This window comes from Aspergillus homomorphus, assembly GCF_003184865.1.
Source record: "Aspergillus homomorphus CBS 101889 unplaced genomic scaffold BO97scaffold_30, whole genome shotgun sequence".
Classification (NCBI taxonomy): domain Eukaryota; kingdom Fungi; phylum Ascomycota; class Eurotiomycetes; order Eurotiales; family Aspergillaceae; genus Aspergillus; species Aspergillus homomorphus.
Genome location: NW_020291916.1, coordinates 42326 through 56835, shown reverse-complemented (window position 1 = coordinate 56835; position 14510 = coordinate 42326). Strand labels below are relative to the sequence as shown.

The window sequence follows — 14510 nt, the reverse complement described above, 5'->3', positions numbered from 1 at the left end:
CCGACACGAGTATTGGCCAAGTCTTTGTCTCTATCCCCGCCGATCGGCGCCAGCTTAGCCCTAACGCAGGCCTGCATCAGACTATCGATGGGCGGCTTGAATTTATGCAGCCAACACTAAAGAACACAGAGAACCCTGTAGGACCTTTTTTGGGTTCAAAGACTGGCACGATACGGAATGCAGCTTGTATCTTGCTATCGTGCTATCTTGTCTTTTTCTTGGCTCCAGCCCCTGGACGGGGTAATAGTGTTCCGATTCAAAGCCTCTAGGAGATGAGGGAAAAGAGATAGCAGGGTCCAGACAACCGATAATGAAAATTCTACCGATAGAAAACTAGCACATGTTGGGTAGTAAAATGAGAGAAAGCCAAAAAAAAAAGAAAAGAAAAGAAAAGAAAAGAAAAGAAAAGAAAAGAAAAGAAAAAAACAGAAAAAAAACAGAAAGAAAATCAATAACCTGAGTCCAAGCGATAGAAAAGAACCAATTACCGCCACTTAGAAATCCATTCCTAGAAGCGCTCCAATTATATGCTGGAGATAAGAAACAAACAGTTCCAACAGGCCAGCTGCTTCCTCCCCTTTAGGAGGCCGGGGACCACGAGGGTTGCCCCAATAGCCCTGACCGGGGCTGACGGGGTTCGAGAAATCTCGACATTGGGGGTGTTCATAGTCCTCAATTGTGCCCATCGGCCAAATGGGGACCACGCAGACCTCATGATCGCCACAGCCACTGCATTGCTTCCAAGTCGTCCAAGCCAGGTATTTCATCAGCTTCCGGAAGTGACTGACAGCAGTCTGGTAATCAATCTCCTGCCAGGCTGCCAGCATGGTCGAGCAAATACTACGTGCCACGGAGTGAATGGCGGTGGCAGCTACGCTATCAGTCGCAACTTCTCCAGGAATGAATTGGTGAGCACAGCGATCCTGCTCCGCGTCAGTATCGCGATCCGAATAGTCGATAAATGGGGTCATCATGTTCTCAATCTCGGCATGCAGCTCTTCTAAAGTCGTGACATCCCCGGATGCGAGGTAACGGATGTCGCGCGCATACCGCTCCACGACCATATCAGCGATCGCCTGCCAGTCGTACAGGGCATCCTTGGCGGCATGATCCAGGATAAGGCGGCGCAGATCGTCGCGGATAGGCTGCAGCTCCGGGGAGGAGAGATGCATAAGGCGTGGAAGTGAGAAGGTCTCGTTCGCAGAATGGAACAGATCCAGACCGTACGTGTAGGCTGACACAAAAGTCTCATAGTTCAAAGCGACTCGATGGCCTCCGATACCGCCATATCGCGCCGTGATGCCCTTCAACCAATCCGTGCCTCCGCCCGGCGGCCCCCCCTTCCCTTTGCCCTTCCCTTTGCCCGGTCCCCTGCGACCAGATGACTTGTCCGATTTGACCTGCGTGACACGAACCTCGTTCAGATCACGCGCAAAGTCACAGAGAATAACCTCGAAGCCGGCTTCCATGCGCAGCAATCCATCCAGTCGGCCGTCGAAATCCTCCCGTGCCATGCGGCAGAACTCAACCGCCCATTCGCGCTCGCCATGCATCGCTCCATCACCAGGCAGGTTATCCTGGAACAAGATACGGTCCTCTGCGTCGAGCGTCCCGTTAGCGGTCTTACCCGCTGACATACCATCCACATACAGCAGACGAAGGTTCTTCGCAGCGGTGTAGGTGTGCAACCAGCCTGCTTCCAACTCTTGTTGCTCGACATCCACCCTCTTTCTCCGCAAGTCTTTCTTTTCGTCATCGTCAGGGGGCGGCGGACCACGGAACGGCCGGGCGAAGACCAGGGCATGCTCCGGCTCGAAGGCGAGCCATTCCGTACCGTTGACCGGCGCGGGATTGGCGTTGCCGTGGTAGAACTGTGTGCCAGTGGGAACCGTCGCCAAGAAGAAGGACATGCCGTTGTGTTGCAACGACGAGCCCCATTGCCGCATCGACGAATGGACGGAGTTGAAGATGTGGTTCGCATTAGGGGAGGACTCGGTAATCGCGCTGGTGCTCGCTACCCATAAGAGGGACGACACGAGCAGGCGGGAAACACCCATCTCGACTGGCGGCAGCGGTGGTGATGGCGATGATAAGAATAGAATGATGAGAGCGAGATCGTGGAGTGATCAGTTATATGCATTCAGGCCCCGCCTCGGAAAATAGGAGGCGACTTGTGCCTGATAAACCCGATAGGAGGTTTCCAAGTGGGGATGGTCGGTCTGACGCGTCAGCGCTCAGGCGACAACTTTTATCTCGCGAGGCTTGTGGAAGGGCACGCAATGCCCTTGTATCTTGTAATGGATCAATCACATAATGAAGTTGATAATGTATCAGCAATCGGCGCTATTCGAAGCACCATTTTGACGATGATGGCCTCTTTACCTCCCTAAACCTGTCGATCAGAACGAAACAAAGCTTGAGTCTAACCAACTGGTTGTCAACTTGTCACGGAAGCGGGAGGGAAAAAACGATCTAATCTTATCACCGAGTTGGCGCGGACTCAACCTCTCAATGCAGTAGTTAGTCCCGTAGACCTCGGAGCTTCCTGCTATCGCCGATGCCCGATGCGAGCTCTCTTCCGTCATCTGCTGCTGCAACCAAGCCATCCTCATCACCAGCGACATAACATCGCTCATAGGCTATGCCTCCTCCACCGCCACCACGCAATGCACGCACCCTCCTCCTCACAATCGATGCTTTTGGCACCATCTTCCACCCACGCGAACCCGTCCCCCAACAATACGCTTCTGCCGCGCACAAATTCGGCCTCCCTCGCTCCACGGTGACCCCGGAACGGCTCCAATCCGCTTTCAAAAACGTCTTCAAAGCGCAGTCCAAGGCCCGACCCAACTACGGTCGCGCCGAGGCTCTCCGCGGTCAATACGGTGGGCCGAGGGAATGGTGGGAAGAGGTGATCCGGGGTAGCTTCGCCCAGGTCTTGCAACCCCCTGCCTCAGCCACCTCTCCATCAGCATCGTCACCACCCTTACCGGACAGCCTCATCCAACACCTTCTCGACCGTTTCGCGTGCCGAGATGGTTACGCTCTCGATGCCAACGCTGACTCCTTCTTCACGCGCCTCCGCGACATCAAAGCCACCAAGACACGACTGGGACCGTTCGGCCGCATCGTGGTCGGGGTGGTTTCCAACTCCGATGACCGGGTGCCTGCTGTCTTAGAATCGCTGGGTCTATCTGTGGGAATGTGTCGGGCCAATGAGGATGTGTCGAGTACACAGCTCCCTGGGTTTGAGATGCGAGGGTCACGCGATGGTGAGGCGGCGGACAACAAACAAGCTGAAGAGGGTATCTACGATCTTGACCTAGTGATTACCAGCTATGAGGCCGGCGAGGAGAAGCCAAGCCCGGTGATCTTTGACGTGGCTCGGCGACAAGCCATGAAGCTGGTCGGAGCGAGTGACACCGATCGCAACAACTGGGAGTGCGTCCATGTGGGTGACGATTACAAGAAGGACTATCGCGCCGCGATCGATGCCGGCTGGAAGGCCTTCTACATCCCCCAGAGTAGTGACGGCAAACACCCGCCCGATACAAATACGACCGGGTCGCTGTTGGACGTGCTATCCAAATTGCAGCGGTTTAGGTAGGACAGACGGGCGTAGCTGTACAGTACAGTTCAACACTATTGCTCTTGGGCAGTAAAAATGTATTGGATACGAGTGTGTAGAGTAAAAGCCGCTCTCTGTGGCTATGTAACCCCAATGCTCTCGCTCTCAAGCTTTCCAAGTAGCACAATCTTCTTTCCCAGGTGTGATGTGGCGAAATCCATGGATGTGGTCACCCGCTCCGCCACGCGCCCAGACAGACCTAGATTCCCCGCACGACCACAAACCATGCTTTTGCACGATGACAATGCTTTTCTTCAGCCTATGGATCAATTAACGCGCACACCTCGCCCATCCCCCGCCAATCAGCCTTCATTATGGAGGTGTCCAAGAAGGTGGAGTAATGTCATCCAGGCATCACTCCGCAGATCTCCTCGACGGATGCGTGCAAGCGGAAAGCATCCCCGCCGGAAACACACAGCCACTATGACGGCATGATCTGTTGCAGAAGAGGCGAATCTCTCCTCCTGATCTCGGTTTCTCGATCATGTAATCCATGATAGGCAGCAAAACGCACCACCTGGCATCTGGACCATGATGCTTCGGATACGAATCATATGATGATTGGATGGTTGGGGTTGGCTATGATGCAATGACCGTCGTACAGGGAAGTTATATATTGTATAGTAGAGCCGTAGTACTGCTGGATTGTTTATTCAATCATCACATCATTCAAGTCTCTGCTACATCTTCCAACTTAGTAAATACTGCCTGTTCATTTCAGCAAGAATTCCCAAAGACATACATCTATACAATGGACCTCGTTCAGAAGTACGGCCACCTCAAGCGCGACCGCCGCAAGAGCTCTGCGCAGCGTGAACTCGCCGACGCAGCAAGTCATAACGACCAGCAGAGTATGTTGGCTTCTCAGACTATATCGAAGGCTGAAATCTATCGTGCAAAGCTAACTTTGTCTTCTTACCTATAAGGGATCAACGCTCTGCTCGGCAGCTTTGGCGGTGCGGCGAACGACCACCCAGACCGGAGATCCAGTGGCGCGGGCAACATGGCGAGTATGATTGAGGAGTTCAACGCCAGGTACGATCCTTCTTATACTTGAGCTCGAGGATAGAATGGTATTCTAACTATTAACGACAGACGGAAATCAGAGTCGAACGAGCTTGGGGAGCAGAATACGGATAGAGTTGCAGAGTGAGGGGGAGTGGCAACAGTCCGGGGGAGTTTATGACCTCCGCACCTCCGCTCTTTTGAGATCAAGGAAACGAGGCCAATGAGCGATTTTGCGATGGAGCTATGACTCTCTATATGTACTATTGTATGAATAATGACTTTCTATCAATAAATTAAATCGATTTTTCGAGGGCATATTGTCTTTTAGACTCATTAATACTTAATCGGGTAATGTGTCACGGCTTCTTGTAGTCTACAGCTACGCTATAATCAAGACTGTAATGTATGTGCGCACTTTATGTCACCATCTATGCTGAACGATCAAGCCTTGACTTAATCGGTCTTGCACTGTTGGATAAGGTTAAATTATTAAAAGCACTAGAAAAACACGGCATCAGCCGCGAGATCCGAACTTTATGAGAAATGGGCTCTGCACTTCTCGGTCTTTCGGCGCTTATTTCAATTAACTCAGACCAAAGCCGCGGTGCCAAAGGTCGAGGTCTTCAATAGCCGTCCCGGTCCCAGCTTCAATCCCTCACCTAACCAAAAATCACTAGAGGTATACTTTGTCAACGCTCGCTGGGAAAGTAACTTGATGCGTACCTTTAAAGTATTCGAGCCTTCGGGTTGGCAGACTCTGCGAAAAGATCCACTGCGCTGAAGATGATGACCTGCAGCGAGCTAAGCCCAATTGAGATTTAGGATTCGGAACCGTGGACGGCTGTTAAAGACCCCTGTCAAACAAGACGCTACTGAGATATAGATCCTGGAAAAGAACAGGAAGCACAGTAAAATACTTCAAGTAGTGCTCTAGAAATACAGCTCCGATTAATACCCGCGATTTCCTCCTTTCCCGAAAGACAAGATCCGGGTGCCGTCGGAACCATCGGGAAGGGTCTTCTTCACTTCACCATGGAAACAAGGGACGGACCACATGGTTCCACAGGCGATAACGGCAGACCACCTTTCTGACCTGCAACGAATTATCTGAGACGAGATCCACTCGATAGCAGCGTTGCTTACGGATCCTAACGGCATCTGCTTCGTCTGGTTTCTACAGATAAACCGAGACAAAGTCCCTCGCACCAGCTTCGTCTCTACCTGGTCAAGCTCCCCCCGCCATCCTCTGCGCTCCCAGTCGGTTGAAACATAAGATGTCCACCATCCTCATCACTGGCAGCTCTCGTGGCCTCGGCCTGGAGCTCATCAAGCAATACACCGCACTACTCCCCGAGAATGGCCTCATCGTCGCCGCCGCCCGAAAATCCACCCCGGCCTTGGAGGAGGTCATCTCGCGCGAGCAAGGTCGCGTAGCTTTCGTTACGCTGGACCTGGCGGATGAAGCCAGCATCGTCCGCTCGGTCGAGGAAGTCCGCCAGCTGTTGGGAGACCGTAAACTCGAGATCCTGGTGAACTGCGCTGGGGTCATCGGAGAGGCGCAGGAGAAGGCTGGGTTGGTGTGAGTTTGAACTCTCCCTCCAATCTCTTAACGGTTCAAGTAGAATGAGAGGGCTCCGCTAACAAGAACGGGCAGCTCCTCGTCGGATCTGAGTTCCGCGCTCTCGATCAACGTGACGGGCACGCACAATGTCACTCGCTTGTACTTGCCGCTCATGCAGGGAGCGCAGGTGAAGAAAATCATCAACATGTTCGTCTTTCTCAGCTATTTATTTCGTCCGCCGATGGTGTCGCAGTGCTAATTCGAGAGAGGAATGTCTAGCTCAAGCCAGTACGGATCGATGGCTCGCGCGCGCGCCAATGATTATGCCAAATTCCCGGCTTATAAGGTCAGCAAGGCGGCTTTGAATGCGTTGACGGTGCAGTATGCTCTCTCTTACGAGGCGGATGGGTTTGTGTTTATGGCGGTGCATCCGGGAGTAAGTCCTATGTCTCTTTCGATGAAAAGCATTTGTGTGACTAATTTGGTGTACAAAAGTGGCTGCAAACCGATATGGGGGGCAGCAGTGCCGATCTCACTGTCTCTCAGGGCGCAAAGGCGGTTTTGGATATCGTCGTCGCGGCGGATGAGAAGTCGAATGGGACTTTCAGGAACATTAATGTTGCGGGATCGGAGATCTATCGCGGGGAGGAGATTCCTTGGTGATTTTGGCTCATCGAGACACTTTTTTGGAGGACTATGGATCATACCTAACGCATTAGCTAAGGCAATGAATTGCATGACAACATCTGTTTGTTTGCACTTGTTCAGGGGAGTTCTAGGCCCGGATTTCCGGAAGTCCGAATCTTTCGGGAAGGTGGGTCGGGAATCCTTGGAGTATCAGCCTATATCAGAGATTATTTTGCAAACCGAGAGCCACGAAGCTCGAGACCAAGAATTTAGTCAGTCTCAAAGGCCTGAAAACAGACAGGGCTGTGATATGATAGTCAATATGAGAAAGACTTTTGAGGACAATACCGTTGGTCTCGCCAATCCGGCAGTATTGCACTGATTGTAAGGGCATTCTTGGAGAAGAACTACGCTCCACACCTCAAAGAATTCAGACCTTAGGAGTGAAACGACACAGTAGGTTCAATATCGGACTCAAGTAAATTTTTGTGAACTGAAAAGCTGTGTTGAAAAGGTGTTGATGTTGAGGTGTCTTTGTCAGCCGCGCAAAGGTTTCTCCCATCCCGCCCAATTGTACATGAGTCTTGCTTCATCTTCTACAACTGCTCTCTCCACATCCTTCGGCCCTGTCTCGGGGATGTTGCATTGGTAGCAATGTCGCAATCTTTTCCAGGATTTCAAGACGTACTGCCCGCCGTAAGTTGTTCCATGCCATTCCCCCCCTTCCGATCCTGCGAGTTCATGTGGTTCGCGCGGGGTTCTAGACTCTCTGGACTGACTCAACACCTTAGTGTGATCTATGCCATTCTAAGAAGGTTCGCTTTCGACGTGATTTTCTCAGTATAGGACGCTGAGCTCACGTGTCTTGTCAGATCAGATGTGATAGACAGAAAAATTGCTCGAATTGCGTAGATGCTGGTGTCGAGTGTCAGCGACTTCGTCGCGGAAGGACATCACGGAAACGATCTTTCACAAGGTTTGGGGCTTGGATGACCGATGATTGCTGGTATTGCGCGGCTAACCCGAGGTCTGACAGTATCACCACACCAGCAGAGTCAATACTACGCTGGGACAGTTCAATTTCTCAGCCTCAAGGGTGAGTGAGGGTTCTTTCCGTCCATTCAGGCCCTCCAAGGCGGCACATAACCAGTCTGACAAACAGCTAGAATCAGCAAGAACAATCTTGCTGCCAATTGTGAGACCGGGTCAGAAGAAAGAGGACCATTTAAGCAGCGACGAGCGAACATGCAGACGGAACATGATAGGTCCTCCCGCGGGGATCTCAATTCGCCTGCAGGTACCGATAGCTCGAACTATCATGCAGCGCAAGCAAGAAGTATAATCGAAGTCGAGCTCGATGATTGCCGACATATCAGTCACGAGCAACAGTCTGCTCTCAAGGCTGCACTTGATCTTGTGAGCCAGATTGCGGACACTGAGCGCTTGGAGTCAGATGCCACCGCGGAGGACAGGTTCTCAATAGACCCGGATATTGCTATCCCAGACGCTCCACCGCCTGAATTAATCTTCATGCTCCTTCCAGGTAAGACTGCTTTGGCCTGTTTCCGTGCGATGTCGTCTAATGAAATCAGGGTCCACAAGCAGGGAAGGTTACCAGTGGCCTGATCATATCTCCGAAGAATCGTTAGAAAGAATGGCTACTGAGCTTTTGAAGGAAGACTGCAAGGGTCAAGTCTTCCACCAATACTCGGTCTGCGTTTATGTCAAGGCCATTTTTCACAGCTATAACCTAGCCAGAGGTGTCACAAGCGTCACGGTCAAACAGCAGCTCTTCCGATCCAAGTCCACCTATATCGCTGCAGCAATACATAGCATTCATAAATTCGACATTCTCGCTCCTCCAAGTCTCGTTTCCATACAGTCTCTACTCTCCAGCGTGAGTCAACAGCTTCACCCGGATGTGTTTTTATCGAAGGGCTCACCGATAGTATCGCAGGCTTTCCTGATGCAACATCTGGGTAGAATCAACCAGTGTTGGATACTCAATTCCTACGCCGCTCGTCAGATCACAGCATTGGGCTATCACAAAATCCAAGAGACGCCCCCTTCCTCAGGGGTGCAGAAAGATATCCACAACGCACTATTGTGGTGCTTCTATCTTGACAAATGTCTTAGCTCCCTTCTCGGCCGACCAATGTCCCTACCGGATCTTTCTGTCTCACCCACCGACCTTCTTTCCATAGACTCATCGCTACCATACGGATCACTCTATCGGATTTTTCTCGAGGTGGCCCAGATTCAGGGCGAGTTACTTTCTATACCTGCCCACGAGAAACGTAATTCCAATCGAGAACCCATGGACACCATAGATAACCTCGAGGCTAGAATGCGGAGGCTTCTTCCGGACTTGCATGGGGTAAGCTTCCCACCTCATATGATGTAAACATTAGTCTGACAATTGGTTATCGAAATAGCACCGCAGCTCCACCCATAGATCAATAGAGCTTGACTGGATTAGTGCCGACTTCTGCTACTATGCCGTGCTCGTCGAAATTTACAGAACGCGACTGAGGTGCTCATTTAGCCCCATGACTCACAAGGAAACTCTACTCTGCGCGCGAAGATCCCTGGAAGCGTTCCAGTACCTCCAGCAGCATGGCGCAGAGATGCCCGGCTTCAACGATCCATATCCGTCTTTTCTCACCTGGTGGGTACGCTACAGGCAATATTGAGGCTTATTTGTACTGATTGTGGTGGCTAGGACCTTGTTATTCTATCCTCTTAGTCCGTTCTTCGTCCTCTTCTGCAACATAATCGGCTCTCTAGATCAACGTGACTATGACCTGATGCAGAATATTATCAATAACTTATCACAATGCAAGCATGATCCGCACCTACAGAAACTCCTCGACCTCTTGACGTCGCTTGAGCGACTTTGCGCGCCGTTGTTCCAGGGGAAAGCCGCTGGGAACGTATTGCAAGGAGCCAGCAATGCACAAATCCGAATACCTTCTACCCCGGTCACTATCCACAACATGAACGGCAGTTTGGAATTAGGCAGCGTCGCTCCTCAAGAAGGCCTCTTAGCTCAAGGCATGAACCAAGATGCCTCAGAGGTTCCAAACCCGGAAATTGGCTCCTCTAGCGATTGGCTTATGTGGCAGCTGTTCAACACTCAGATGCCGCTGGGTTGGATGAATCCGGAGTTCGCTGCATACGGGTTTAACTAGATTTGAGAAGGTTTTTACATGAGATGGAGAGAATACTAGCGAGAGTGTGGGTATGGTAAGGTTAGAATGCATTATCTTTATCTCTAACCCAAGCAATCCAAGCCGATTACAAGCCATCAGACATCATGGCTCTGTCAAGACGGGTCTCCAAATTTTAAAGTCTTCTACCCAGCAGTTGTCTTCGTCAATGGGCACAGAAACCACATCATTGGGGTCGCAGTATGCTATCCAATGAAGATCCACCAAGTATAGTTTGTCAGCTTCCTGGTCTTACATGAGAAGGCAGGCACGTCTGGATACTAGTAGGTATGTACCTACTAAGGTATCTAACTACCTGTTAATTTAGCAAGGTGAACAAGGATAAGAGTCACCATCGAGAAACCGCTTCTACACTAGATAAGCGTTCTGAACGTCCGTCAATTTGAGTGTTCAATTATTGGCGCTACAAAGCTGACAACCCCACTTTGTGGCTGTTAGTCCAGACTACAATCCCTGACCCTGGACAGCACTGCGACAATCAATGCCAGGACAGCCCATGCATGATGCCCGTTTGATGCTACGTGGGTCCATTCGAGGCGAACCCGAGCGCAGGAGATAGATTTTCCCGCTCCGCAAGACAGAAACTGCGTAAGTACTGATTTAAATATGACACAGGCTCGAGCCCGCGTCCCTGGGGAAAAAGTCGATCAGCAATCGACTCAGAATGTTGCAATCTGGAGCACTGCAGAATCTGGGGCTCATCCTTGTGGTCTACTACACGGGTTGGATACTTTATGCGAGGTGGCTCCATCCCTTGGCCCGATTTCCTGGACCTCCCTTGGCCTCGATCTCTCGACTATGGGTCATCCTGCATGTCGCCCGAGGGAATGCAGTAGCTGAGCAGAGAGAGCTGCATCGCAAATACGGTACATGAAAGAGACTTGTAGCCGCTTATATGCGGTACTAACGCTCACTAGGAGCTATCGTTCGCATCGCACCAAACGAGCTCATTATCAACGATGCGCGATCGTTGAAGACGATCTACGGGTTCAATTCGGGATTCACCAAAGTGTGTACGGGTTTTGCTCCACACTTAGTTCTGCATAGATGAACCTCCTGCTGACGACGTAGACCGATTTCTACCTGCCTTTCCGTTCCCCTTTTGGTAAGATTCGAGATTGACGGATTGCTATCAAGACTCTGATACTCTTTAGCACGATATCCTGACCACTTCAGCGCGATCGATGAGCAGTTGCATGCCAAGAGGCGACGGATTGTGAACCAGATGTACTCGATGACCAAAGTTCTACAGGCAGAGAAGTATGTAGATAATTGCATGGATCACCTGCTCGAGAAGTTCGAGGAGCTCGCCCAACAGGGTGCCACGATCGACTTCTATCAGTGGGCTCGGATGTAAGTTTCTCTTGGAAGAAATCTTCTCAGCACTAACTCTGGTTAATCTGATAGGTATGCATACGATGTTGTTGGGGAGTTCTTCTTTGGTCGACCTTTCGGTTTGCTTCAGAAAGGACATGACTTCCTGGGCTACACGACAGCCACAGATTTTCTTATCCCCGTCATGGCGGTGGCTGGCGTCATGCCCTCTTATGTTCGATCACTTTTCATGCTTGGGGGCCTTATTTTCAGCCGGACGAGAAAAGCTTTCAAGGCATTGGAGCAGCTTGCACACGCAGCCGACGTCGCGGTCGAAGAGCGTATGGATAATACAAAAAAGATAGACGGACTTCCATGGCACCCTGACCTCCTCAGCCGGGTCTTTGAAATCTACTACCGAGAAGGAGAGGCCTTAGACTATAAGGTGATCGATGTGAAAATGGAGGCTTTTGGCGCTTTGTATGTCTGGACTGGTACCATCTTGGGTTGCATCAACCGCTAACCTATGCACAGCTTTGGTGGAAGTGATACGACGGCTATATCAATGGCGAGTATCATTTTTTATATCCTGAGAGACAGGGAAATCTACGGGAAGGTGCTTGATGAGATCGATACTGCGACTTCCAAGGGAGCTCTGAGCGTGCCGCATATTGCTTACCGCGAGGCCGTGAAGTTGCCGTTCCTTAGTGCATGCATCAAAGAAGCCATGAGAGTCCACCCTAGCACAGGACTGACACTTCCACGGCTTACACCCAAGGAAGGAAGCCTGATATCTGGCTACAGGGTTCCCGGAGGTGCTCGGATCGGTGCGAATGCTGTTATTGTTCAATCGGATAAATCTGTATTCGGGGGAGATGCAGATGAGTTCCGGCCAGAACGATGGCTGCATTCAGGGGCTGATGGTTTAGCGCAATATAGTCTTCAAGTAAGTGAGCTTACCCAGCCTCAAATGACTTTTACTGATTTATGCCGTAGTTCGGGGCGGGCTCTAGAACCTGCATGGGGAAGCATGTGAGTCCATACTTCTGTTCTTAGCAGTGCTTCTACTGACTGTTTGTTTTGAAGATTGCCATGTGCGAGATCTACAAAGTGATACCACAAATTCTTCGAACCTACCATCTAGAGCTTGACTCGCCGGTCAAGCCCAGCCTTCGAACGACAGACTACTGGTTCCATAAACCGATCGATCTCAATCTCAAATTGCGGCGACGAGAGGTTCGATGCCCTAATTAGATTCACTGAAAAGCTTGTATGAGTGGCTACAAACGCACGCTGGAATTCGACAAGATCTAAACGCTTCCCTCCCACTTGAACTTCTTGATGTCTTCAATTTTGACCTCGTTGATCTCGAAGACCCTCACCCAAGGCCGATAGACAGGAATGATAGGAGGATTCATATGTCCTTCCCCACAAATCAAATCAATATTCACTTCAAAACACTCTGCATAGGCACTGTTCAGCTCAGGTGACCATTTCTTCTGCATCACGTTAGAACATATCCAGAACTGTCACCTACAGTGGGTCATCTCACCTGAGGCCGAGAGAGGATCTTGAAGTTTCTTAGAAAGGACTTGGACTCCGCCCAAGAGCGAAGTCGCGAACCACCATTCATCAAGTACTGATCGAACCGAAGCCCACGTGTTTGCCACGCCTGGTAGACCCGAAACCCTTCCCTTCCAATAGCCAAGGCGAACGAGTGCGCAAAGGACGTATAATCCATATCGCGGCTTTTGATCTCGCCCCGATCGATGATCTCCACATCGACAAGGTTCACGCCCAGGACAGTCACCTTAGCCACCTTGCCGTCAATCGCAGCCTTTTTCGCCTGAGCAAACCGCTTTGGCAGGTCCGCGGATGCATTCTTCCAGATATCCACCATGGTCGGGAGTCCGCCCAACTGCACAGACAGCCATCTCAAGGCGGCGAGCGTCGCTTTCGGGTCCGGCGGGCTGGCGAAGAGGAGAACAATGGTCGCAGCCAGGTAGCTGATATTCCACACCGCCGGCATCGGGAGCGTCATATTGCGACTCAGAGAGGATCGGGTGCGTAGGTTAACGACCGTCTCGCCGCGCAGGATCGCCACGCGTAACGCGACGCACCGGCTGGTCGCAGCCTGGATACCCCCGTCGAAGAAGTTTCGGATCTCCTGGTCTAGAACCTCGAGAGGGGTGGAGGATGATGGCTCGGTGCGTTCGGGCGTGCATAGCATAGCTTGATGGGAATCCGATAGCTTGTTGTTGGATTTCTTCAGATTGCTGCCATCGCTACCGGTCGGAGAGACGGGCAGCTCTGTGGCGAGATGTTCCTCGTCGGTGACCATCGTGCGGTTTGAGGGAGATGAGAATCTGGATCCATCCGTGCTCTTAGCTTCTGCGCCAGCGGCAACTATTCGTAGGTAGGTGGTTTCTTACTTTGGTTCGGGAGGCTCCTTGGACCCGTCTGCTTTGTCTATCCCGATAGATTGCATATTGCTCATAACCACGAGAACCGTTCAGTGAGACGATTTCCAACCCGATCTCTACTATTCTCTCTCCAATAATTCAGGAAACCAGTAGTAGAGACTGCGACTGTATCGAAAAAGGATATCGAACACCCGCAGTAATAGGGAATTTGTGTGTGTTGATGATAATCAAGAGCGAGGAAAGGAAATGAAATAGGAACAAAGAACAGAGGAGGGGACTTATATGTGCCCACACCCTTCTGCTCTCACTCACATACTATACAGTGTCATCATTCAGTGAATGAATAAATCCACCCTGCCGCGCGGACCTCCCACTTTGAAAACCCACTGCACCAGCTATAGTAGTTGTCGCTGGCTGTCTTGGTCATTCACACATGCGTGTTAGTGAGCCCCATTTGTTTTTATGTCCATCGGGGCAGGATGGGGTGTTGTTATGTTTCCAATGTGTTGGGTTCTTTCACGCACTGGGCAGAAGGAGCTGGTCCTGGCGGTTTCTCTCTTATTACCTACGATTTGAGTGCTCTTGAAGGATTGTACAATTTTATCTCCGGTAAGGGAGGATAGCGAATCGGAGCGCTCTATGCCCTGGCGATGGTTACCGGTTGAGTAATTTAACACGTAAGTGAGAGCGTACAGTGTAATCGATAGATTAGTTTGTGG

General features: G+C 51.0%; 5 protein-coding genes across 5 annotated transcripts; 3 read left to right on the top strand and 2 right to left on the bottom strand.

The window, feature by feature from the left end:
* Window positions 1-494: 494 nt before the first annotated feature.
* Window positions 495-2070, bottom strand: BO97DRAFT_394385 (uncharacterized protein; the record flags this gene model as incomplete). The annotated part of the gene is made up of 1 exon (XM_025693975.1): window positions 495-2070. The coding sequence occupies exon 1, from the start codon at window positions 2055-2057 to the stop codon at window positions 495-497; it is 1563 nt and encodes a 520-aa protein (XP_025549439.1). The 5' UTR covers window positions 2058-2070.
* Window positions 2071-2626: 556 nt separating this feature from the next.
* Window positions 2627-4781, top strand: BO97DRAFT_479329 (uncharacterized protein; the record flags this gene model as incomplete). The annotated part of the gene is made up of 5 exons (XM_025700685.1): window positions 2627-3603; window positions 3688-3970; window positions 4350-4479; window positions 4555-4663; window positions 4724-4781. The coding sequence occupies exons 1-5, from the start codon at window positions 2642-2644 to the stop codon at window positions 4779-4781; spliced, it is 1542 nt and encodes a 513-aa protein (XP_025549438.1). The 5' UTR covers window positions 2627-2641.
* A 1129-nt stretch (window positions 4782-5910) lies between these two features.
* Window positions 5911-10015, top strand: BO97DRAFT_436117 (fungal specific transcription factor domain-containing protein; the record flags this gene model as incomplete). Its single annotated transcript, XM_025697764.1, has 9 exons — window positions 5911-6213; window positions 6693-6856; window positions 7757-7800; window positions 7913-7973; window positions 8042-8398; window positions 8430-8721; window positions 8782-9201; window positions 9260-9492; window positions 9571-10015. 9 exons carry the CDS (start codon window positions 5911-5913, stop codon window positions 10013-10015), a joined length of 2319 nt encoding a protein of 772 aa, XP_025549437.1.
* Window positions 10016-10694: 679 nt separating this feature from the next.
* BO97DRAFT_372783 (cytochrome P450) lies at window positions 10695-12745 on the top strand. The gene is made up of 8 exons (XM_025692877.1): window positions 10695-10920; window positions 10972-11063; window positions 11126-11159; window positions 11209-11407; window positions 11462-11848; window positions 11903-12314; window positions 12365-12400; window positions 12455-12745. The coding sequence occupies exons 1-8, from the start codon at window positions 10719-10721 to the stop codon at window positions 12620-12622; spliced, it is 1530 nt and encodes a 509-aa protein (XP_025549436.1). The 5' UTR covers window positions 10695-10718; the 3' UTR covers window positions 12623-12745.
* On the bottom strand, window positions 12679-13470 carry BO97DRAFT_394372 (uncharacterized protein; the record flags this gene model as incomplete). Its single annotated transcript, XM_025693974.1, has 2 exons — window positions 12921-13470; window positions 12679-12867 (listed from the first exon to the last, which is right to left on the bottom strand). Exons 1-2 carry the CDS (start codon window positions 13407-13409, stop codon window positions 12679-12681), a joined length of 678 nt encoding a protein of 225 aa, XP_025549435.1. The 5' UTR covers window positions 13410-13470.
* Between the last annotated feature and the right edge of the window lie 1040 nt (window positions 13471-14510).

What these genes read in the sequence shown, in the direction of transcription:
- BO97DRAFT_372783 (XM_025692877.1), top strand. Translation starts at nt 10,719, where the DNA reads ATGTTGCAATCTGGAGCACTGCAGAATCTGGGGCTCATCCTTGTGGTC. An exon ending in TCAATTCGGGATTCACCAAA is followed by an intron (nt 11,064 to 11,125) that starts GTGTGTACGGGT and finishes CTGACGACGTAG; the next exon opens with ACCGATTTCTACCTGCCTTT. An exon ending in GCCTTTCCGTTCCCCTTTTG is followed by an intron (nt 11,160 to 11,208) that starts GTAAGATTCGAG and finishes GATACTCTTTAG; the next exon opens with CACGATATCCTGACCACTTC.